The sequence below is a fragment of the Rousettus aegyptiacus genome, unplaced genomic scaffold (assembly GCF_014176215.1).
Source record: "Rousettus aegyptiacus isolate mRouAeg1 unplaced genomic scaffold, mRouAeg1.p scaffold_m13_p_5, whole genome shotgun sequence".
Classification (NCBI taxonomy): Eukaryota; Metazoa; Chordata; class Mammalia; order Chiroptera; family Pteropodidae; genus Rousettus; species Rousettus aegyptiacus.
The window spans coordinates 25805939-25828831 of NW_023416308.1; the positions used below are offsets into that span (position 1 = coordinate 25805939).

Here is a 22893-nt window from a genome sequence, read left to right on the forward strand (position 1 = left end):
GCTGCTGTGTCTGGTATGTACGGTGAGCCCATCTGAGGCTACAACCATTTCTTCTGCTCTCTGGAATGTAAATGGTGTCTACCAGGACTTCAGACACCGAGTGGGAACGTCTTCTCTTAGGATCCCAAGAGTGGCTCAACGAGCTCGAGGACACAGGTCTCTGGCAGAATCCAGAAGCCTTAGATGAGCCCGGGCTGTTGGGAAGTATTTCTTAATGAATATGATTTAAAATAAATAAAATGATAAGGAGGAAATGAACATCAGCCTGCAGCTCTAGTTTTGTCACTCAGAGCCTACGACCAAAGCAGCCACCAGCACGCGGTGGCATCATGCTCCCTGGCAGAGAGTGAGGTTTAAAAGAAGGAAAGTTGATTTTTGAGTGCTGAAAGTTCGAACTTAAACTGGTCTAGTGCTGAGAGTAAGACCGCTAGAGCACCTTGCTGGGCCCGTCTGCGCTTTCTGGGACTGCCAGGTGCTTTGGGAGTCTCCTTTAGGTGACTTTTGGAACATGGTGCTCGTGGAGCTTCAAAACGTTGTTGTTCTTAATACCTGACACTTGCTGAGGGCTCACTGTGTGAAAGTGCAGAAAAGGGGCTACCAGTGTGGGCTCTGCCAAGCCAGGCTGCCTATATTTGAAACCTATATGGCCTTGGGCAAGCTAATCAGCCTTGGGGGCCTTGGTTTCCCCAGATAGGGGCCACCTTCATAACTACTCTAAATGGTTGTTGTGCAGATTAAATGATATAACAGATGCGAAGTACGGGCTGACTGACTTCTTCCTCTTTTCTCCTTGAGAGGGCTCCTATGGATCCTCTAAGAGCAGAGGTCCCCAACCCCTGGGCCATGGAATGATACTGCTCTGTGGCCTGTTAGGTACCAGGCTGCATGCATAGCAGGAGGTGAGCAGCGAGCTAGCGAAGTTTCATCTCTATTTGCAGCCGCTCCCCGGCACTAGCATCACTGCCTCAGCTCCACCTCAGATCATCAGGCATTAGATTTTCATAGCAGCACCAGTCCCTGATGCCATAAAGTTTGGGGACCATGGCTTTAGAGGGCATGGCGCTACTCACCAAGTCTGGGACCCCGAGCCCCTTCAGCTCCCAGCATCCCAGCATCTCTGCTCTGGCTTCGCCTCCAAGGGATGGTGTGGGGCCACCTGGCAAGGCCAGCAGGGCCAGAGGCTGACTAGGATAATTATTGATGTGGAACTCCTACCTTATACAGGTGTGGAAATGTGGCTTAAAGCGTGCCATTTGCCAAGGACCCCCACTTAAGATGTTTTTTACTTCACGTGACAATAAGGACGAGCTGGTCCTTTGGGTGTCCACAAATACAAACTAGCCAGTCCATGGAGCTGTCTCAGTTCCTGCCTTCAGGTGCTGGGGTGGGACTCCGGTGAGTTGAGCGTCCAGGCCCTGTCCCTTCCCCAGACCGTGCTACAGGCAGGGGTGCAGGTGTTTCCCTCCCTGGCCCAGGCCTGGTCGGTACTCACGCTGGATGTCGATGGTGACTGACGTCTCCTTCCCTCCAGGGATGGCTTTGTTGGTGGCTCGGCACACGATACTCTGCCCGTTCTCCACGTCTCCGGGGGAGATGAAGAGGGTACTCACGATGCTCTCACGCTTGCCATCACGAAGCAGGGTCTGGGGTGGATAGGGAGAGAAGGCCCCATGTCATTTGTCTGGAGTGATGGCTACAGGTGGAAGGAGCCCTCTGCATGGATGCAGGGCAGCTCAGGACCCTAGGGCACCTATCTCTGAACAGAGCTGGGGCTACCCTCAGCTACCAGCCCAACTGAGTGCTGGGCTGCAGAAGGAAAGAAGAACTGGAAAGTTTCCCATCATGCACCAAATTCAGCCAAGACTTGCAGACCTTAAATCGTAAAGGAAACCAGGCTGGGTCCAATGGAAACCAGGCTATGAGTCCTATGTAGAAACCCCCATTTCTCTGCCTTTGGTGTCTAGGGAGCCTCTGGGCCTGCAGGAAGCCCTGAGATGTGTGCGACAGGCAGTGCTGTGGCCCCAGAGCCAGTGATGCAGTGTGCAGAAGGGGGTGCAGTGCGAGGCATGGGAATAAGGGCAGGGCTGGGCTAGGGGGTGGGCACGATAAATGCCCACTAACCATTTTATTACTTTATCTATATAAACCCTTTCAATTTTTAAAATAATTTCACTTCCTGACTTCATTAGAGCCCTGACCAAGTTATAGGCAGACAGATGCCCTTATCTTCCATGTGACAGGTGAGAAACAGGTGAGGTCAAGAGAGGCCATGGAGCTTGACCAAACTTACACTTCGGGTTGGAGGTAAAGTAAGTAAGAGGGTTCTGTAGAGGGTTGAAGAGTGTCCCCCAAAATTCATGTCCACCCCGAACATCAGAATGTGACCTTATTTTAAAATAGGGTCTTCACAGATTAGCTAAGTAATCGGTAATCAGTTGAGTATCTAGAGAGGAGAGCATTCTGGATTTAGAGTGGGCCCTAAATGCAATGACCGGTGTCCTTAGAAGAGAGGAGACACAGAAACACAGGGAGAAGACCATGAGAAGGAGGAGGCAGAGATTGGAGTGATGTCGCCACAAGCCAAGGAAAGCCTGCAGGGGCCAGGAGCTGGGAGAGGCAAAGGAGTGTTCTGCCTGGAGCCTTTTCGGGGGGGGGGGGGCGCGGGGCATGGGCCTCTCAGCACCTCCATGTGGAATTCTGGCCTCCACAACTGTAAAACAATAAATTTCAGAGTTTTTTTTGTTTGTTTGTTTTTGGTTGTTTTATTTGTTTGTTTGTTTGTTTGTTTATTGCAGTTGTTTTAAGCACCAGCTGTGGCTGTTCGGACAGCTCTAGGCGACTCGCACAAATCCTAAGGCTTTTGATCTCTTGTCTTCTCTATTTCCACAGGACCATGAAGCCATTTTGCAGCTAGCTTCCCCTTCCTTGCTGCACCGCCTTCCTTCCCTTGTACCCCTTTTCGGTTCCCTTCCCATCAGTTTGGCGCCCTGCATGCTGAGCTCACTGGTGACCCGCTAAGGTGGGTGTGTGACTGGAGGCGTGTCGGGCAGGAGGGCCACTCTCAAGGCGGGACCGTTTAGTTCTCAGAGACCTCTGATCCCGGAAGGAACTTAACTCCCTACAGAGAAGGGGTGCCAGGTGAAGTCTTATTCTGCTGTGATTAGAACCACGGAATAGATCAACAGACTTTACTTCCTCAAAACCTTCCTTAAAATACCAATTGCATTGTCTCTAATCTCATCAGACCCTGGAAGGAAGGGAACATTATCTCTATTTAGCAGAAGAGAAAACTGAATTCAAAGTGAGTCAGGAACTTGCTGGGCAGGGCTGGGATCTGTACTTGAGAACGATAACCCCTGAGCCATGACCTTCCCACCACAGCTCCCTGAGAGCTGGAAGGTGGTTAGTGTGATCTTCCACTTAAAGGTGGGAAGGGTTAGAGCCATTTTGTAGCCTCCAAGTTCACTCAGCTAGTTAGTGGCATCGCGTGGGACCGCTCTCTGGGTCCACGGGTCAGTGTGGGTGACCTCCAGCACTAGAACATGACGGGAGCCTCTGTCTAGATCAGCGCATCCTGCAGACAAAGCCAGAGTCTGAAATGCCAGAGAGACCCAGGGAGCGGTCAACCGGACTGTTTCTCCTGGATGTTTGAAAACTACCTCGGCAGAGGCGTCCTCTGAGAGAAGGTGGGGGCGAGGGATGTGGTCAGTCCCAGCCAGTCATGGGGGCAGTCCAGGCATTCGGTGGGGATCAGCCTCAGGGCCAGAGCGCTGACTAGAGGCCTGTGTAGGGACCCACATCGGGGTCGGGGTGTGGTTTAGCTCCCAGCCAAGCCCCAGCGGAGGGCGCTGCAGCCGCACCACAGCCGCACGCTGGCTCTCGGCTCTGCAGCAGACCTCCTGTGTCTATAAATAGCCAAGCGATAATAAGAACAATTTCCTGGATGAAAATAAGTCCCGAGTAAGGTGCAACGGGGGAGGTGGGGAGGGAGGTCCAAACTATTCCACACGCCTCCTGCCCCCCCCCCCGCACCGCCTTTATTTTTCTGTTTTGCTAACAGGGGGCATTTATATAAGATTGACTCAGTCTGCAGCCCCTCCGCGGATCAGCTCTTGGCTCTTGGCGGTGGAGGGCTGGCCGCATGCATCTGGGAGGGGAGCCAGGCGGCTTGGGATCCTAATTAGGCCCCCGGACTGCTTCCCTCCCCCAAGAACCCAGGGTGCTCCTCTGCCTCAGAATGATGATTAATGACATATTTACTGTGTCCGGGCGTGTGCTTTTTCTGGGAAATAAAAATTCTGGTTCAAGTTGTTTGTTCCACCTAATTAGAGAAAAGGGAGATGTGTTCATTAAACAAGAGAAGAGCAAGGGGAAGGCAGGCGCCTCGGCGGCTCCCACAGGAGGTTCACCCGGTCCTGGGGTCCCTGGGAGGTCTGTAGGCCTGGGCCATGGGGTGTCCTGGGGGAGGGAGTCTGAGCTGGGCCAGTGAGGGCGGCTGACCCCGCCCCCGCCCCACTTCAGAAGGTGGCGGGGTGGCCTGTCTGCCCCAGCCAGCGTTTGGCCTTCATCTTCTCTCCGCCTAGTTTTTCTTCCTTCCTAATCTCACTTTTCCTTTCTTTTTTCCCTTTCCTTTTCCTTCATTCCTCTCTTACGAATCTCTCCTTTCTTACATGCAAAAGAAGCCTTTGGACTGCTTGGCCTTGAAAGTATGGGCCAGGTCAAACATTGTCTTTTGCTGATTCTTGCCACACCCCCACTTCCCTTTTCCTATCTCCTTCTCCCCTCTTCGCTGAACTTGGCCCCCCAGTTCCCCACTTCCTGTTTCAGAAACCTTCATTAGTATGCAGATCAGCTCACTCAGTGGATGATTAATGGTGAGTCTTTTTTTTTTTTTCTGGGGCCACCACCTCCAAGGCCTGGGGTAGGCCTCCTCCAAGGCCTGGGGTAGGCTGCCAGATGCCAGGCAAGGCTGCCCCATGTGGCCCTGACGGCAGCTCCTGCAGGTCCACTAAGACCCAGCCTATCCGCGTGTGCAGATATGAAGCAGGGTGGGGTGTATATAGTCCACGTTCACAGGAGTGAGCGTGCCAGAGCAGTAGCCTTCATGGATGGGCTTCCACCCTCTGCCTGTGTGTGTGTGTCCATGGACCTCTGTCTACTGCTTTCTTCCAAGGTGCTTTTCTGACACTTCCAGTGGCTATGTGGGACCTGGGGCTCATCGCTAAATCCGACCTGTCCTGGTGCTGCTTCCTGTCTGTGCCCCGCCACCCCACCCGAAGGGGCAGACACTTGGCATTCAATTGGCAGTGGCCCTGGAGGCTGGCCTGGCCAGGGGTGGATGCACCCTGTGTTTGGTTGTCCAGTGCAGGCAGCAGTGGCTGCACTGCTCTTTCCAAAGGCCCCTGGGGCTCAGGTGGGCAGTGTAGAGCGAGGCCGAGCCCAAGAGATAGGAAGCCTGGTGATGCCTGCATGGAAACTCCTGGCAAGGGAGGAAGGGGGTTTGGAGGGAATGCAGTGGTTGGGGCCCCAGCCCCAGTGCTAAATAGGGGATGCTCATTGATATGCAAACAGCCTGGAAAGGCTTTGAGTGAGACCTGATTGCCTGGCAACAGGCCTTCTCTCTCTTCTACCCTCCTCGCTCACCTCCCCCACCTGCTGTCTCTCTCTCTCTCTCTTTTTTTTTTTTAAATCATCTCTCTGCTTCCCCTTTTAATAGCTGGCTGGGGAATCCACTGGCGCCTGTTGTCACGGCTCTTGGATAGGGACATGAAGGAAGGTGGAGACGTGCATAGTGCCGTTTGCGCAGACCTTGCAACCTCAAGGACCCCCTCTCTCGTGCCCTGGGGCCAGGTGATACCCTACACAAAGAAGGCTTGGATAAGTGGCACCAGCCTCTGCACTGAGTAGACACTCTAGGTCCCTACGATGGATAGAGTGGATGGGGGGTGGTGGGGTGACTGGCGAGGAGGGAGTGCACAGTGGAGAGGGGCTCATGGAAGGAGCTCGGTCCCAGTGAGGGCTCTGAGGGGTGTTGTTCCAGAGCTCCTCCTAGCATGGGCCCAGTGAGGCCCACCGTCCTGGCGCTTGTTGGGTGGGCAGCCCCTTGGGCAGGCAGCAACCTGCAGCTGGAAGAAGTAGAGAGGTAAGGCTGGAGGAAATGGGGCTTCATGGTAGGTAGATACATACACAACTGTGTGTCCTAAGACCCAGCACCCTTTCCACCTGTCCCCGTGCCAGGGTCAAGGGCTTATCTCCCTAGCTGGCAGCTGCTAAGAAGTAGCAGGTGGAGCAGGACGCTGGCTCTCCGGGAAGACATCTTCTTGGGCCCAGCCGTACTGTCTTCCCTCCTCTTCCCCAGTCTGTCCTTTCTCTCCTGGTTCGTGTATTTGCTGGCTTTCTGGATGAATGCCATGTGGCCTCCATTCTAGTGACAGGACCAGAGAAGATGGCTTGTGGCTGGGTGTCCAAGAAGAGGACTTAGAGAGAGGCCTTGCCACCAGCTCCTATGCTTCTGCAGCCAGACACCCACTAGGATACCTGGGTGCTCACCCAAGCACAAGCACCTAGGCCACGAGGGCTCTGGTGACAGTGTGTTAAAGGTGAGGCACCGCCAGCCTCTGCTGGGTGATTCTCCTCCCAGGGCAAGGGGCCTGGCAATCCTCTGTGATGCCATCCCTGATCCTACCAGTTCATCTGTCCCCTGCTGGCCACATGGTGAAATAGTAGAAATAATGTTCTACAGAACCAGAGTTATGTGACTTCTGAGGAGGGAGAACTGGGGTGAGTGAGACAGGGCCCTGGGAGGCAGGACCCAATAATACTAGCTAAACATGGGAAGCCTTGAATCTGTGCCAGGCTCTTTATAGAGTGTTTTCAGTGTGCGTACTTCCCTTTGCGTCTCATAGAGGTTTAAGAGGTGTCTGGTTATCATCACCCCATTTTGCAGCTGGGGCAACTGAGGCAGAGAGCTTAAGTTATTATAATATGATGTGGTTCTCAGGTTGAACTCAGGCCTTAGGTCCATAGGACCTGCTCTATATGACACTGACATTCTCATACGGGATATGTGGGTAGCAAGGGGACCCTTGGAGCTTGTGAAGATTACGGGAGGGACAGACAGTGCCCCTAACAGCGATGCTTATTGTGAACTCACTCTGCCAGGCACTTTTCTCATTCAAGCCTCACAATCATCCTTTGAGGCAGGTGCTGTTCTTCCTCCCCTTGAATAGGTGGGGACACTAAGGCAAAGGCAAGATTAGGTAGCTTGCCCACGGTCACAGAGCTAGAAGGTGCAAAGCCTGCATTCAAATTGAGGCTGCCCAGCTCCCAGGTCCACAGGCTTAACCACCACCATGTGACAATGCTGAGGGCTTCAGACTGGGGGCTCTCAGGGCTGTCCTTCAGGGTCTTTTCCAAGGACCTGGGACCCCTTGACTGTGTATGCACTTGTCTGTTTTTTCAGCCTGTCTGTGTCTCTGTGTCAGCTGCTCATGCCCCAGCCGCATCTCATGCATGGCCTGTCCGGACTGCTTAGCCTTCGGGGCATCAGAATTGCCTGTGTGAGTGTCACTGCAGAGGACTAAGCTGTTCTGGACTATCCATCTTTCTCCATGTGCTCCATAGTCTCATAGCTTGTCATAGGCTCATAGCTTGTCATAGGCTCATAGCTTGTCAGAGCTGGCAGGTACCTGTTATGGACTGAATTGTGTCCCCCCAGATTTCATACAGTGAAGCCCTGATTCCCCACCGTGCGTATGTGGAGAGATGGGGCCTTTCAGGAGGTAGGTGAGGTGAAATGAGATCATAAGAGTGTGGTCCTATTCCGATAGGACTGGTGCCCTTATAAGAATAGGAAGAGACAGAGATCTCTGGTGGACGTAGGGAAAAAGCCATGTGAGGACACAGCAAGGAGGTACTATCTTGAAAGTAGAAACCAGAAAAAGGAGTTTCACCAAAAACCAACCCTGCTGGTGCCTGGACCTTGGAGTTTCAGCCTCTGGGACTGTGAAAAAATAAATGTCTGTTGTGTAATCCACCAGTCTGTGGTATTTTGTTTCAGCAGTCCTAGCCTACTAATTAACACAGAGTGTCTGATCCAACCCCTCTGTTTTATAGATAAGGAAACTGAGGCCCAGGGAATGACTTTCCTGGGGGGAATTCAGAGCAGGGACTGGAACCCAGGTCCCTTGCTGCCTGGTGCTGTCATTCCTGTCACAGGCCAGCAGGAATGTGAACAGAGTAGGGTGGGCAGAGGGTGGAGTGTGACCTTCCTGCTGTGGTTTGTAGTAGCATGGTGCCAGGCAAGGGTTCAAGGTGGCCTCCAGACAGGTCCAGAAAGGTGACTCTGACCTTTCTTGGCACCGGGTGGGGCTGTGTCCTCTGTGGGACATAAACCTTGGCAGACCCAACTCCAGGGAGAGGCTGGAGAGACGCCCAGACTGGAAAGAACACCCCTTTCCTTCCTTTTCACCCTTGTCTGGAGGACATGCTCCCTGTGCCATATTTCATAGCACAACAGGAGGGTTCTCGCCCAGGGCATGAGTGTAGGAACTTATCTCTCAGTAGGCAGCTTCCCCCTGCATGGGCTCACACCAGAGGGAAGGCATTTGTCCTGGGTTCTGGCACCAGGCTCTGGGTCGGGGCAGGGGCCAGGCCTCTGTCAGCAGCCCTGGGGCTGACTCCTTGGCAGTTAGTCCGCTTTGTACAGGAAAGACACAGCCTCAGAGAATGAACAGCCTGCTTCATATCCTCCGCTGAAGGTGAAAGCCTTGCTTATCTTTCCAGGGCCTTAGAAGAGGAGCTGGGGTGGATTGGCAGTGGGAAACAGGTGGTGTACTTCCTTTCTCTGAGGCCAAGGGTGCCTCAGGCAGTGGAGAGTGGGGTTCTGGAGGCCTGGACCTCCCGTTTCAGAGCCCAGGGGTGCTGGCTTGCCCTGGGTCCTGATATAACCTCTGATCAACTGCCCATCTGTCTGAAGCCAGAGAGACCCACGGAAAAGAGACTGTGGTTTCCGCCCAGTTGTCAGCTGAGCAGGGCAGTCACTCCCTCATCAGGCTTCGGTTTTCTATTTGTAGATCAGGGAGTTGGGCCAGCCATCCTCCCAGGTCCTGCTTATCTTTATAGGGTCTGTGGTACAGAAACCCTGTCTGCAACTCTATTCACAGTCTCCTTGAGTGGAATTTGGTGAGCACTGTTTTAAAATGTACCTGTTTTTTTTTTTTTTTTTTTCAGGTAGGGTGAGGCCAACAGAACAGGAGTCAACGGTCATTGAAAAGGTAGTTGGTTATGGCATCCAAGAGAAGGGGCTCAGCATGCCACATGGGCCCACATGGGGCAGCACCAGGGGTAATCAGGAGGCGGAGCAGAGGAGAAAGCCTCTGTCCCCGACGTTTTGTGGGGAAGCATGGACAAGGCAGGGTAAGCAGTTGAACGGGTTTAGGATTGGATAGTTTGATTCATTTCATCAGGCTGTAGGCTATGGGGGTGGCCTTTAGTAATCCAGTGCCTGGCCCTGAGGTTACTGGGGGTGGGAGGACTGCAGGAGCCCGATAAAAGGAGCTGGTGAGGAATTGGACCCAGGATTGTGTGGTTTGCATATCAAAGCTGTGTTCTCAGCGTGTCTCTAGGATTTAGCTAACAGCAAGGGGAAGTTTCTCATACTGCAAGGCCCCAAGATGTTAAAGCATCCTAAAATATAGAAAATAAACCACATGACTGACACCGAGGCCAGTTCGGGGCACTTGCAGAGCACCTAACTTGTGTGAATTAGAGAAAAGCACCCTTGTGGGCAGGTAGAGCAGGGTGCAGGGCTTGGTGAGGGATGGTGGGCTGGGTTTCAGCCCTCCCTGGCCCCTGAGCCAGGCAATTGGGACAGGAAAACACCTAAAAAGCCTTAGCTGGCAGCCCTGGAAAGGTGGCCAGATTTAGCAAATAGACATATGGGACACGCAATTAAATTTGAATTTCAGATAAACATTGAAGACTTTATTTTTATTTTAGGTGTGACCCCAAAGTATGGTGTCATGCAATATTTGGGGTGTACTTCTACTGTTATTCGTTGTTTATCTGAAATTCAAAGGTAACTGGCCATCCTGTATTTTAGCTGCCAACCCCAGGCCCTGGCCATGTCTGTCCTGCGTTACCTGTGCTTAAAGTCTTTGCCAGGCCAAGCAGTTACTCCAGGGAAGAGCGAGAGAGGAAGAGAGGTAGAGCTAAACAGCCGAGAGACAGGAAAGGCTGAATGAACAGAGCCATAGCATAGGGGAGAAAAAGTGGCGTAGAGAGAAAGACAGAGAGACAAAGGGGAAGAAACAAAAAGCGACAGGAAGACAAACACTTAGAGAGCGCCAGAGCTGCAGGAGATAGAGCCGAACCTCTCCCCTTGCGATCCCCATCCCTCCTGCCCCCAGGCCTCACCTTGGAGTAGGTGGCCCCGTTGATGACCTCTCCCTTCCGCAGCCAGATGATGGAAGCTGCAGGCTTGGCGTTGTCTGCGTGGCAGGTGAGGTTGAGGGGGTCTCCTGCCCGCAGGCTGATCACGGGCCCCCCCAGGATGACAGGGTCATCGGGCGGCACTGTGGGGAGAAGGGAAAAAGAGGTCAGGCTGAGGGCGCCCTGCCCCTCCGGCCTGGCGGGCAGGCTGGGATGGTGGGTTTTGTGGAGCAGATAACAAATAATAATGATCTACTTTAATAAAACGTATAATCCTCTCATATTATAGCAATAATAGCAACAACAGCAATAATCCTGGACATACGCATTGCATATTTATTTGCAGAGGATGCTCATATCTTCGTCTCATCTTCTGCTCATGATGAGTCTGTGCGGGGACAGGGCGGGCATCATTAGCCTCTTTCACGGACCTGGGAACACAGCTCTTCCCCTATGTACTATCTGTAGTTTCTTTCTTTTTAACGTTTTTTTCTTTTAAAAACAAAACACTGTCACATCTGTTGTCTGATTTAATGCTAAAAACAATCTTGCTGGGTAAATATTATTATTATCCCAACGACACAGACACTTCCAGAAAACGAGGCTCAGCAGGGTTCAGTGACTTGCTCAAGGTCACGCTTCCAGTGAGTGGCAGAGCCGGGGCCGGAAGCTAGGCTCCTGACATTTGAAGTGCCAGGCTGTCCCTTTCTTCTCAGGGCACAGGTGCCAGGCAACCTTTCAAGGCTGAGACGGCATCTCAGAGGGCTGTGCAGACCCTGGCATCTCCTCAGCCTTTTGTTCTTCCAGAACGGCTCCAGCTCTCTCACCCCGGAAACAGAACGAATCTCTCCTGCTTTGTTCTTTGCCCAGTTGCCATACAAAGTCCATCCTTCCACCCAGGCCCCAGGCCAGCTTCTGTGCTTGTGGGCTCCTGGAAGATGGTTGCAGCAGCTCCAGACCTAGCAGGCTCTGCCTCCCCACCTCCCCGTCCCTGCCAGGACTTGCTCTCACAACCTGCCTGCCTTCCCGCCCCTTCCAGGGTCTCCCTTAATCTGGCACTCTCCCGGTGCACCTCCAGGAGGCTCTGGGGCACACCTTCAGCTAGTGGCTCTGCCTCTCCTTTCCTGCCTTGAGGAGGCCCAGTGAGTGCTGACCCCCAAGTTTCTATTTCCTGAGGAAATATAAACCTTCAGGGCTTCCAAGATGTCATCGCCAGCCCCAGGACTCCACCAGGGATCCTAGCCCAGGGAGGAAGGCTGGCCTCAGCCAACCCTGCGCAGCATGGGGGCTGGGGGCTGGGTGTAGGCAGATGGTGAGTGTGGGCAGGACACCCACTGCACCCACCCTATACCCACTCATTAGCGCCAGAGGCCTCCTGGGTGCTGGTGTGGCCTGATAAAATAGGGAGGCTAATGAGAGCTTTCTACAAATGGCGGTGGGTGTGACAGTTGCTGCTGAGGGAATTTCATCTCCGTGCAATGGACGGGCCCCTTCCAGTAGGGAGGGCTGGGGCTGGGGCTGGGGCTTCTTCCTCCTTCCTTCTGAGGCAGCAGTTTTCTTCCCAGAGGTGTCCTGTCCCGGATGGAGGCATTCCAGCTGAGCTTGCCGAGGGCCAGGGACTTTGGAAAGAACAACTGGAAGCTTTGGGAATAAAATAAATAAGCCCAGTGGCGCAGCATCATGCAGTGCCCTGAGTCGGAGGGTGAAGCTGTGAAGACAGTTCCTTCACCCAGTTTTGTTCCCTCAGGTATAAAATGTGGAAATTCAACAGGGGGTCTGGACAGCTCCCTCCAGCACTGACATTCTCTGGGTCTGAGGCAGTGGTTCCCAACCCTGGCTGCATAGCACAAGCTTCTGGGGAGAGGTTTTAGAAATCAGGGCCACGTACTGACCAACTGAACCCAATCTCTGCTGGTGGACCCCGAGCATCAGGAATTGTTACAGCTCCCAGAGGATTGCACTGTGTGACCAAGTTTGAGAACCGAGTGTTTCTGGGTCTTCGCTCAGGTGCATAACTGCTGTGATCACGGTGTGGAGACCTAGGAGGTCTTTTCATAAAACAAAGACAATGAGGGGCCAAGCTATTCCCTCCTGCTCTTCTCGTGCTGTGTTTGAAATATTGGATTACGGGAGTGCAGATGAGGAGAGAGGGTCGTGGGACTATGCTGTGCGAATACTCAGGCGTGCGCGCGCGCACACGCATACACACACACTCACACACACAAACATCCACCCTCAGAATGGGTCCTGATTACATCTTCCCAAATAAGTGGTTATCATGCCGGTTATTCATGTAGCTATGCATTATTGATTGGCCTTCGGCTGGCTGCACACCAGATGGGGTAGGAGGGGGTGCGGATGGGGCTGGGGTGTGTGGGGCGGGGCGGGTGAAGAGGGAGGATGTTTGGGGGCCTGCAGGCTGAATAGAAATCAACAGCCGCTCTGGCAGCTGCAGCTCCCCTGGAAGGGAGGGGTGGGGGCGACTTGTTACCTCTCCATTCAGACTGGGTCCCAGAGCTGGGGCGCTGGGAGGGAAGAAAGTCTGGAGCAGCCCCAGCCTGGAGATGCATTATTCATGCACCCTTCTCACAGGGTTGGTTATTATCCTGAACCACTATAGAGTTTGGTCTCCTAATTTTTAATCACAGGGAAGGTGGGAGTGTTAGCCTTTTGTGATTAATCTGCAGATAAAAATAGTTGGCTGTTTTGGTGTTGTGCTTGTTGTCAGTCAGGAAAAAATGTGTTAACTGTTGGGTGACTGAGGCTTGAAGACGACCTGAGTGGATCCCTGGCAGAGCCGGTCCCCACAGCTGGAAGCCATTCATGGGAAGCCACGACCCTACCTCCCACGGTCAGAAGGCCTTGGACTTCTGGACTGGCGCGTATGCTAGGGGTGACCCTCTGACTGCCCTTACCACAGGACATCAGCTGGGCAGAGGGCAAAGTGGAGCTGGGGTCAGGAGGTTTCCATCCCACTTGACCTACTTGTTGCCTCTGTGCCCAGCGACTGCATGGCCTCGTTGGTCTTGATATCCTGGGTTGGCCAACCTTGCCCGAACAAGCCAGGAGGGTTCTGGAAGCAGGCCATAGTCTGTGCCACTGGGGCTCGCTGCACACCGCCTCAGATGCCACAGGGACTCCGGCAGGGGCGGGGAGCGGGCTAAGTTCGTGCCGGGGGTCCAAGAGCTGACTGGAGAGGAGGGAGGGCACCCAGGGTCTCTGGCTCGTCCTGAGCAGCACCTCTCACACCTTTAGAATCTTCCTTCACCCCAGTGTCCCAGCTGCAGTCCTGCCCAGCCAGCCTTTCTTTCCTCCCTCCGGCCTCCCCTCCCGACCTCCCTCCTCCCATTTCTTTCGTTCAGCCTCTTCCACGTCACAGTCTGGTCTTATAAAGGTTGAGAAAACCAGACCCCGCCTGTCCTCTGGGAGACCTTTGTTATTCGAGCACATGCCCTGGAGGGACCTGCAGCACCACATCACCTGGGAACTTGTTACAAATGCAGTCACTGGTGCTCCACCTCAGGGCCTCCTGAATCAGACTGAGAAAAGACCCCAGGCAATTTGTGTGAAGTCAGTGTTTGAGGAGAACTGCTCTGAGGGCTTCTAGGAATGATTACAGACCGATGAGTGCTTTGCAGAAAGGACTGGACAGCAGAGCACATGGAGGGCCCTTCAGCCCTCGGTTAGTGCCGTTCCCTCCCTACTTCCTGGCTTAGGTTAGAGAAGGGGCTCACCAGATACTAGGTCTGCAGTTAGCAGTCTTGTTTTATAACAGGTTCCTCGGCATAGGGCATTTCTTTGACTTAGAATGCTGGGGTTCTCTTTCTCCTTCTCCTAGGTCTCTCCTCTCCAGGTTTTAACACTTAGCTAAAGGGCTGCCCAGTCCATGAGGTCCTTCCGGAGTCTCCCTGTTGGACCAAGTGGCTTTTGTCTGTGATCCCATAGCATTTTGGTCCTCCTCTCTCACAATAGCTAACCTATTTTATGGCAATGATCTGCATGTGTTTGTGTCTCCCCTAGATTGCAACCTTATCCTGCCTCGATCCCCAACACCTGGTATAGCACCTGCCACACTGGGGATATCTCATGTGATTTTTGTTGAGCAGAACTTGGCTTGAGTCCATTACTTTATAAGCTGCATGATTGTGGGCAAGTTATTTAATCTGACAATGTTGGCCCCCTTATCTTGGAAATGGGGTAATAAAGATACTTGCAGGGTTATTAGGAGAATAACCTTTTATGATATGAAGAATGCAGAGAGAGCTTTATAAAGAACTGTGCAAATAGTTGTTATGTCTAATTTTTAGAATAATGTTTAATTTTCTTGCTATGTGACAGGCACTGTGCCAAGGGCCCCCTTGTTTTATTCTCAGTTTCCTTCGAAAGAGGAACTTTGGAGATCTCCACTTTATAGATTAGGAAACTGAGACTCAGAGAGGTCAAAATACTCGGCTAAGACAACACAGCACGTAAGTGGTAGAGTTAGCATTTAAACCCAGGTTTGTTTGATCCTGTAATTTGTTCCACTAGCGTCAGAGCAGCTGACAGGCCGCCCTGGAAGCTGCAGACACCCCTTCACAAGCCTTTGCCATCACCCCTCCTGCCCACATCCTGACCATTATCACAATCCTGGGACAGGCTATTCCTGAATGCCTGTGGCCGTTTAGATCCCGCACTTCCCTCCCTCAAACTGAGTTACAGGAGAAGGGGCATGTGCCTAGCTCGCAGTTGGTGCTTGAGAGATGTCTGCTATGGGAGTGGACAAATGATGTTTGCTTTTTAGATCCGCTCCTCACTCATTTTTGCCCCGTTGTTGGGTTCTGCGACACCTGGAATCCCAGCCTCTGTTCTTCACGCGCCTAAATGCGCCACCTACTGGCCAAAGCGCAGAACTGTCGAATGTAAAGACAGAACCAGGGACTTGCCAGCTTTTAAGGATCTGCTTCTCAGAGCTAGAGCATCATTCATTCAGAAAATTCATTCATTCACTCGGAAAATTTGTATCGAGCACCCTCTTTGGAAGCACTGGGGACATAAAGCTCCTGCCCTAGTAGAGTTGATATCCTAATGGAGAGACAAGGAAATAAATGAATTCATACATAATATATTGTTTGGCGTTGATAAACATTCGGAAGAAAAGAACGGGTGAGGAATAGACCGATCCTGAGCTGGCTCTCAGCATTCTTTTCCGGTTTTATCCTGTCCTCTCTGACTGTCACTTTCTGTCTTCTTCCCACCACAACCGCTGGTCTTCCCCAGAGCCTGCCCTTCCTGGCGCATGTCATTCTACACACTGTTCATGGAGAAGCACATTCGTTTCCTGTGGTCTCAGCTAACACCTGTATGCTGATAAATTCCAAAAATGCACCACTATTCAGTGACTGAAGCCAGAATCTACACCTCTTTCTGGATTGTACTCTCCTTCATCCTGCCTTGTTAAGCCTCCTGGTTAATTCTCTGAAATCTCTCAAATGTGTCTCTCTGTTCCATTCCTGACAATATTCCTGGCTCAGGATTGTCCTACCTAGTACTCTCTCCCCATTTCTTCACACTGCCCCAGAGTGATGGTCACAAAAATCTGGTCATTCATCCATCCATTCGATCATTCATTCACTCCCTATTTGCTGAATGTCTAGAATTCCTTCATTTAAAATCTTTCATAGGTCCTCACTGTCCTCTGGATCAAGTCTGAACTTCTTGGCTCCTGCAAACCTCTCCAGCCTCATTTTTAAAAATCACTTTTTAACTCAAATGCTCCTTGTGGGTAAGAATCACCTCTTGGAACAAATCACTCTCCCTCCATTGTCCCTTTCTCTTTGCTTGGCTAACTTGAAGGCCAGGCAGCTTGGGTTCAAATCCTGGGTCCCCCCCCCCCCGCCCCGCCCTTTACTAGTCTGGTGCTCTGTCTTCTTGGGAAAGTAGAGATCTCTCTTTTTCCCTTGCCCTGTCCTCACCAGGGTCCCCAGGGGTGAGTCCATGCTGGCCTGCCTGGCTTGGCGTCTCCTCCCTCCAGTCTCCCCACACCCTGTGTCCATGAGAGTGAGGCTTTACTGCAGAGGCACATGTGAGCCCAGTTGACCCCGCGTGGAGCACAGATCATCTCTGCAGAGCTCAGCCAAATCACTGGCTCATTATGTTTGGGGTGGTTGATTATGCAGCAAAACTACCATCTGGTGACGGCCCAAATCTCTGGGTTCCTGTAATCTCAGAACTGGTCCCACAGCATTGACTCTCTCTCTGCCCCACTTCGATCCTTTCTACCTCCAGCATGGCCAGGTCACTATCCTGGAAACTCAATCTCTACTACTCACAATTTACTGACTCCCTGCTGCTCCAGGATAAAAACCAATCCCTTAGCATGGAGGACGTTCAAGGTTCTCTACAGTTAGGTCTTCTCTGTCCAGCTCTTTCTCCCATGACTGAGTGGGACCGGTCTGTTCACCTCCCTGCAAGAATAGCCTGCCCTTTTAGAACGGTGTGCATCTGCTTGTGGAGTTCCTCCTGCTGAGGATGTCCTGACACCGTTTTAACGGGCTGGACCCTATCCTCTCTTCAGTCAGCTCTCAGGCTGCCCTTGCCTTTTTAATTCTTGGTCATTCTTTAAGATTGTCGCCTTCTCCAGGAAGCCCCTCTCAGTCTCAGCCCCTCCCATCCCTTGTCCAGCCTCTGCTCTGCCCTAAAACCCTGTGCCACCTCAATGAGCTCATGTGGGCTTCAGTGCCACTGCATTGACTGCTCCACTGGCATGAGTTCCTGGAGGGCGTGTCCCTGCCAGGTTTTCCTTTCTATCCCAGCACTTAGTTTGGTGTCCAGACCGAAGTGAGTGCTTAATAAATAGTTATTGCCTGGTGCCTCGCCCGATCCATTGAACTGGAAGCAGAGCTTCCCTGCTCCCCTAGCGCGGTGCTGGGCCTTCTCTGCTGGCACTCAGCACAGTCCGAGGGCCCGGATCTGTGTGCCTGTTTCAGGTTCCCCAGATTCCAGAGTAGGAGGCTCGATGCCCCTTTGCATTCCCCGCCCCCGCCACCTAGCATATTACCTTGGACATAATTCTAAGAAAACACCAACAATAATATAAAGAATAGCTAACATTGATGCAGGGCTAACAACACTTCTGGAACTTACATTCGATAAAAATCATCATTAAATCTTCATGACAGCCCTAGATAAGGTAGATACAGTTATTATGCATATTTTAGCGATGGGGAGACTGAGGCACAAATTGGTTAAATTACTTGCCCAAATGAGCAGCAGATTGCACATGATATAGCTTGTTTCAGTCTCTTGTTCTGTGGCCCAGCCTCAGCCTCCCGGACGTCATGGTCAGCACCTTGCCTCCAAGCACTGCCATTGCGATGAGGGGGCAGTGGAGGCAGGATGGGGAGGATCCTCCCAGGGAGGAGGGGCCGGGGTGGTGGGGTGAGGGCAAGGGAGACAGATGCTGTCAGGGACAAAGTCAAACAAAGTCACTTGTTTTCCCCATCAAATTAGGAAGAGTGAGCATTCTGTTTATTTTCCATTAAACCTTGAGAGAGAGAGTCTGAGCCATCTTATCAGTGAGGGACTGTTTGTGAGGAGAAAGATGTTTCATTAATACTGAGCAGACAACTCTCAGGATGTATGCAGAGCAGAGGGAGACGAGGACAGACTGCGGGCCCCTGCACAGAGTCGTGTGTGTGTGCGCGCGCACGCATGTGCGTAGGCCTCTGAGGGTCTCTGTGTACCTCCATGCGCGTCTATGTGTCTGTGTGTGTGCACATGTGTGTCCGCACGCCTCCTGGCTCTGGGTGCTAGCGGGCAGTGTGCAACCAGTGTGTGGAGAGCACGTGCGGGGGGGTTGAGGTTGAGATAGCCGCCCCTTCTGTGGGCAGAGGGAGAAACCAGCTGGGGAAGGGGGACCCGTGAGAGCGGCAGTCAAAGGCACATTGTGGAGCAAAGCGGGGGAGGGAGCATGGGGACTTAGGGTGGGGGGCAGGGTGTGGAGACAAGCAGAGGGTGTGGGCGGCCGTCCTGCTGGGGGGCGGGGGCTGCTCCCTTCTCCAGCTCAGCTTCTCTACAGATGGCCACAGGACAGTGTGAGAACCCTCCTTAGGTGTGTTTGTTGGAGTAACTGGCACATTGCCACTTCACAGCACCTTTCAAAGCTCTTCAGCTAGTTCTGACCTCGACTCGATTTCAGGGTTCTCCTGATCAGCGTGGCTGGCCCTGGGGGAGAAGCTGAGTATGGCGGCATAGGCTGACATTTACTTGTTTTTTTTTTTTTCTTTTTTCTTTTTAAATTGAATTCTAATTGACATACAATATTAGTTTCAGGTGTATAGAGCATAGTGATTTGATATTTTTATACATTACAAAATGATCACCACAGTAAGTCTAGTTGCCATCTGTCATTCTACAAAGTTATTCCAATATTATTGACTATATTCCCTGTGTTGTACATTACCTCTCTGTGACCTATTTGTTTTGTAACTGCAAGTTTGTACCTCTTAATCCCCTTCACCTATTTTGCCCTACCATTTATTTACTTAAACCTCACGGTAACCTCAAGCTGTGGGCCCTTGTAGCGTCTTATTTTACCGATGGGGAAATTAAGGTATAGACTGGCCAATCCTCATGAGGTGAGTCACAAGTTGTACGTGGTAGAGCCAGGCACCTGGATCCCGCCCCTGTGAGTCCAGCGGCCCCCTGGGAACCTTGGTGTCACAGGCTGCAGGGGAATGAGAATCTGTCTCCATGCCCTCTGTGGCTTTCCCAGCTCTAAGGCAGCCATCCTGACTCAGCAGAAGACAGCGGAGCTTGGGGTATCTGGCTGGTACCAGAAATAGAAAGCAGAACTGATATGCTTGATTTGGCTATGGGCTCCCCATGTGGCCATGAACCTCCTGGAGGAGCCCAGTGCTTTCATTAAGGAGAGAAAGGAGGTCAGAGGGAAACTTTCTTGACTGGTACCCAGGAGCCTAAAAAATCTGTTCAGAAACTGAGGGGTACGGCCAAAGGGTCACATCATTAAAGGGGCTTAAAAAATAAACCTAGGAAATTCCAATGATCAGCTTCTAAAATGAGAGTTTTTGCATTATAAAAATGTGAGTTTTTGCATTAAAAAATGTGTGTGTGTTCCACGTGGTAGTTGGTTGAAGGTGAGAGGGGAAGACAGGGGAGGAGACAGAGTAGTGACAGAGAGAAGTGCAGGGAGGGGACACGTAGGGAAAGACAGGTAATGAGGAAAAGAGACAGAGCCAAGCGAGGGGCAAGTCGCCCACTGGGACAAAGATCAAGTGGGGAGAGAAAATCAGTGTCTCTCCTACGGGGGAACCAGAATACCACAGGCAGCATGCCAGGGATAGAAAGAGAAGCGAGGGGCTTTCTCGGGCCTTTTGTCACGAAAATTCATTTCAGGGAATCTCAGAAAACCACTAAATGTACCTTTCAACTTTATGCAAATTTTCCGAGTCCTCTATTTGCCAGAATCCTAAGAGGAAAAATCAAATTCTTTTTCCGATCCGAGCCCGTTTTGAAAAAAGTATAAGCCTCTAAATTTAAAAAAGGGCATGCTTTTGGAAATCATTATAAAAAAAATATTTTAACGTTTATCTATAGTTTGGTATTACAGATATTTTTGAAATCGTCTATCTTCCTCATTTTTCTTTTGCAGAAAGAGAGAGGGACCACATTTCTCTTCAAAAGTTGGTGAGCATTGCATTTCACTTTTCACAGAGAAGATACATTTTATAATATTCCCGCTTTACAATCTTTCGGGATGTTGCAATGAAAGAAGTCAAAAGGCTGCTGCCTCTTTGTAACTAGAGGGCATCACTCAGAGAAAGCAAGTCAAGCACCTTGGGTGGAGGCTGTCACAGGTTGGAGTTGTGCAAGCTGACTCTGAGATGGAGATCTGAGGAAGTTTAGCCGGGCATCTGCTCAGAACCACCCCTGATGGGAGTGAAGGAAGCAAGATCGGACAGAGAAACAATCTGAACCCTAATGGTGGCTTGGGAAGGTCTCATCAGATCCTCCACAGAGCCGTAAAGGGATGGCCCTCAGTGTTGTCCCATTTGGGGGCAGGGGATGGCCCCCCATATTGTGTGGGGGACCAGTCACTGGAAGCAGATTTCCTCCTTTTAGCCACAGGTAATCCTCAGAGGGACCCGGCAGAGCACTGGCTACCTCCAACACCCCAGCTGCTGAGGGAGTGAATCCTTCTGTCTTTCTGTCTTGAAAAGTGAAGGGGGGTTGGGTGGCACACCATAGCATCCACTGCAGGGGTGGTGCTCACGGCCTCCTCTCCCAGAACGCTCTCTTTTTCTCATCACTGCGGAGGTGGGGTGGGGTGGTTTTGGCATGAGAATGCTGTTTCACAATACAGTTCCTTAGGGGAAGAGCTTGGGTATTTGGCAAGGAGGAGATCCTGTCCCTACTGTGTGCTCTGGGCCCTATTCACCAGGTTAGGGAAGAACTCCCCTCTGCCTCCGGTCATCCCCACAGCTAGTGTCTGCTCGTGTCAGTGGGTCTGAGTTTGGGGCTGCCGGACCCCTGCCTCTCCAGCCCCAGAGGAGAGGCATCAGGGGGGCGAGGAAAGAGCACGGGCTCTGCTTTCAAATAGACCTGGGAACCATCTCGCAGGGTGACCTTGGACAAGTTTCTAAACCTTTCTGAGCTTCGGTTTCATCCTCTGCACAGTGAAGCAAACACCGGCCTCGCACGCTGCAGGATGAACAAACAGCACGTCTGAACACTGTTACGTGTAGCGGGTGCTCCATCACCGTGACAGCAAGTTGGGTCTGCACTAAGGGGAAGGCTTAGGCTGAAGGCCGGCTGCCTTTGCTCCTGTTCTAGGGGCTGCTCCCCTGGGTTAAAGGCAGAGTGTCAAAAAGGCCAAGTCTGATACAAGATTTGCAAATAGGTTGCCTTTCCATTGTGCCGATTGCTTCCTTTGCTGTGCAGAAGCTTTTTGGTTTGATATAGTCCCAATTGTTGATTTTTGCTTTAGTGGTTTGTGCTTTTGGGGTCATATCCAGTAAATCTCTGCTAAGACCAATGTCAAAAGGATTTTCTCCTGTTTTCTTCTAGGAGTTTTAGGGTTTCAAGTCTTATATTTAAGCCTTTATCCATTTCGAGTTAATTTCTGTGAGTGGTGTAAATGAGGGTCCAATTTCATTCTTTTGCATGTGGCTATACAGTCTACCAAACAGCATTTATTGAAGATTGTCCTTTCCCCATCAAATATTCTTGGTTCCCTTGTCAAATATGATTTGGCCGTATATATGTGGGTTTATTTCTGGGCTCTCTATTCTGTTCCTTTGATCTATGTGTCTTATCATTATGCCAATACAATATTGTTCTGATTACTATAGCTTTGTAATATAGTTTGAAATCAAGAAGTATGATGTCTCTTGCTTTGTGTTTCCCGCCCCGCCCCATCAGGATTGTTTTGGCTATTTGGGAACTTTTGTGGCTCTATACAAATTTTTGAATTTTCTTCTTTCTCATAGCTGAATAGTATTCCATTGTGTGTGTGTGTGTGTGTGTGTGTGTGTGTGTGTGTACGTACACACACATTACATCTCCTTTATCCATTTATCTGTTGATATATACTTAGGTTGTTTTCATATTGTGGTTATTGTGAATAATGCTACAATTAATATGGGAAGTGCAGATATCTCTACGAGATCCTGATTTCAATTTCTTTGACTATATACCAAGAAGTGGAGTTGCTGAGTCATATGGTAGTTTTATTTCTAATTTTTTAATGAACCTCCATACTGTTTTCCATAGGGCCACACCAATTTGCAGTCCCACGAGAGCTTCCTTTTTCTCCATACCCTTACCGACACTTGTTACCTCTTATCTTTTTGATAACAGCCATTCTAACCGGCATGAGGGGATCTCCTGTGGTTTCGATTTGCATTTCCCTGAGGGTTAGTGATGCTGAGCACCTTTTCACATACCTGTTGGCCATTTGTATGTCTTCTTTGGAAAACTGTCTATTCGATTCCTCTGCCCATTTAAAACATCAGGTTGTTTGTTTTTTGTCAAGTCGTGTGAGTTCTTTATAAGTTTTGGATACGGAGAAATGAGACGTGGGGAGCTGGCGTGGGATGGAGAAGGATGCTCTCCAGACATCCCTAATGTTTATGTATATATATCTAATGGAATACTTTCAGCTATGAGAAACAAGGACATTCTGCCATTTGTGACGATTTGCATAAACCTTGAGGGCATTGTGCTAAGTGAACTAAGTCAGACAGAGAAGGACAAATACCATATAATATCCCTTGTATGTGGAATCTTAAAAGGCTAAACTCAGAGGAATAGACGGTAGAGTGGTGATCGCCAGGGGATGGGGAAATGAGGAGACACTGGCCAAAGGGTACGAACTTCCAGTTATAAGATAAATAAGCCCTGGGGATCTAATGCACAGTGCGGTGATTATAGTTAATAATGCTATATTATATACTTGAATGT

At 51.0% G+C, this 22893-nt stretch overlaps 1 protein-coding gene and 1 long non-coding RNA gene across 4 annotated transcripts in view; one reads left to right on the forward strand and one right to left on the reverse strand.

Annotated features, from left to right (window-relative positions):
- KIRREL3 (kirre like nephrin family adhesion molecule 3) overlaps positions 1–22893 on the reverse strand; it is a 521313-nt gene that overhangs the window by 31059 nt on the left and 467361 nt on the right. For 2 of the 3 annotated variants that reach the window (XM_016139130.2, XM_016139131.2), the window contains exons 6-7: positions 10417–10574; positions 1493–1643 (exon numbers count right to left, since the gene is read on the reverse strand). In XM_016139130.2, coding sequence (XP_015994616.1) covers positions 1493–1643; positions 10417–10574 — 309 coding nt within the window. Of the gene's footprint in view, positions 1–1492; positions 1644–10416; positions 10575–13416; positions 13523–22893 lie in introns of those variants that run through there. The other variant, XM_036221929.1, reaches the window with a different exon arrangement.
- LOC118603026 lies at positions 4371–10591 on the forward strand. Its single transcript, XR_004951123.1, has 3 exons — positions 4371–4874; positions 9232–9417; positions 10410–10591. It is a non-coding gene; the product is annotated as an uncharacterized LOC118603026 (long non-coding RNA).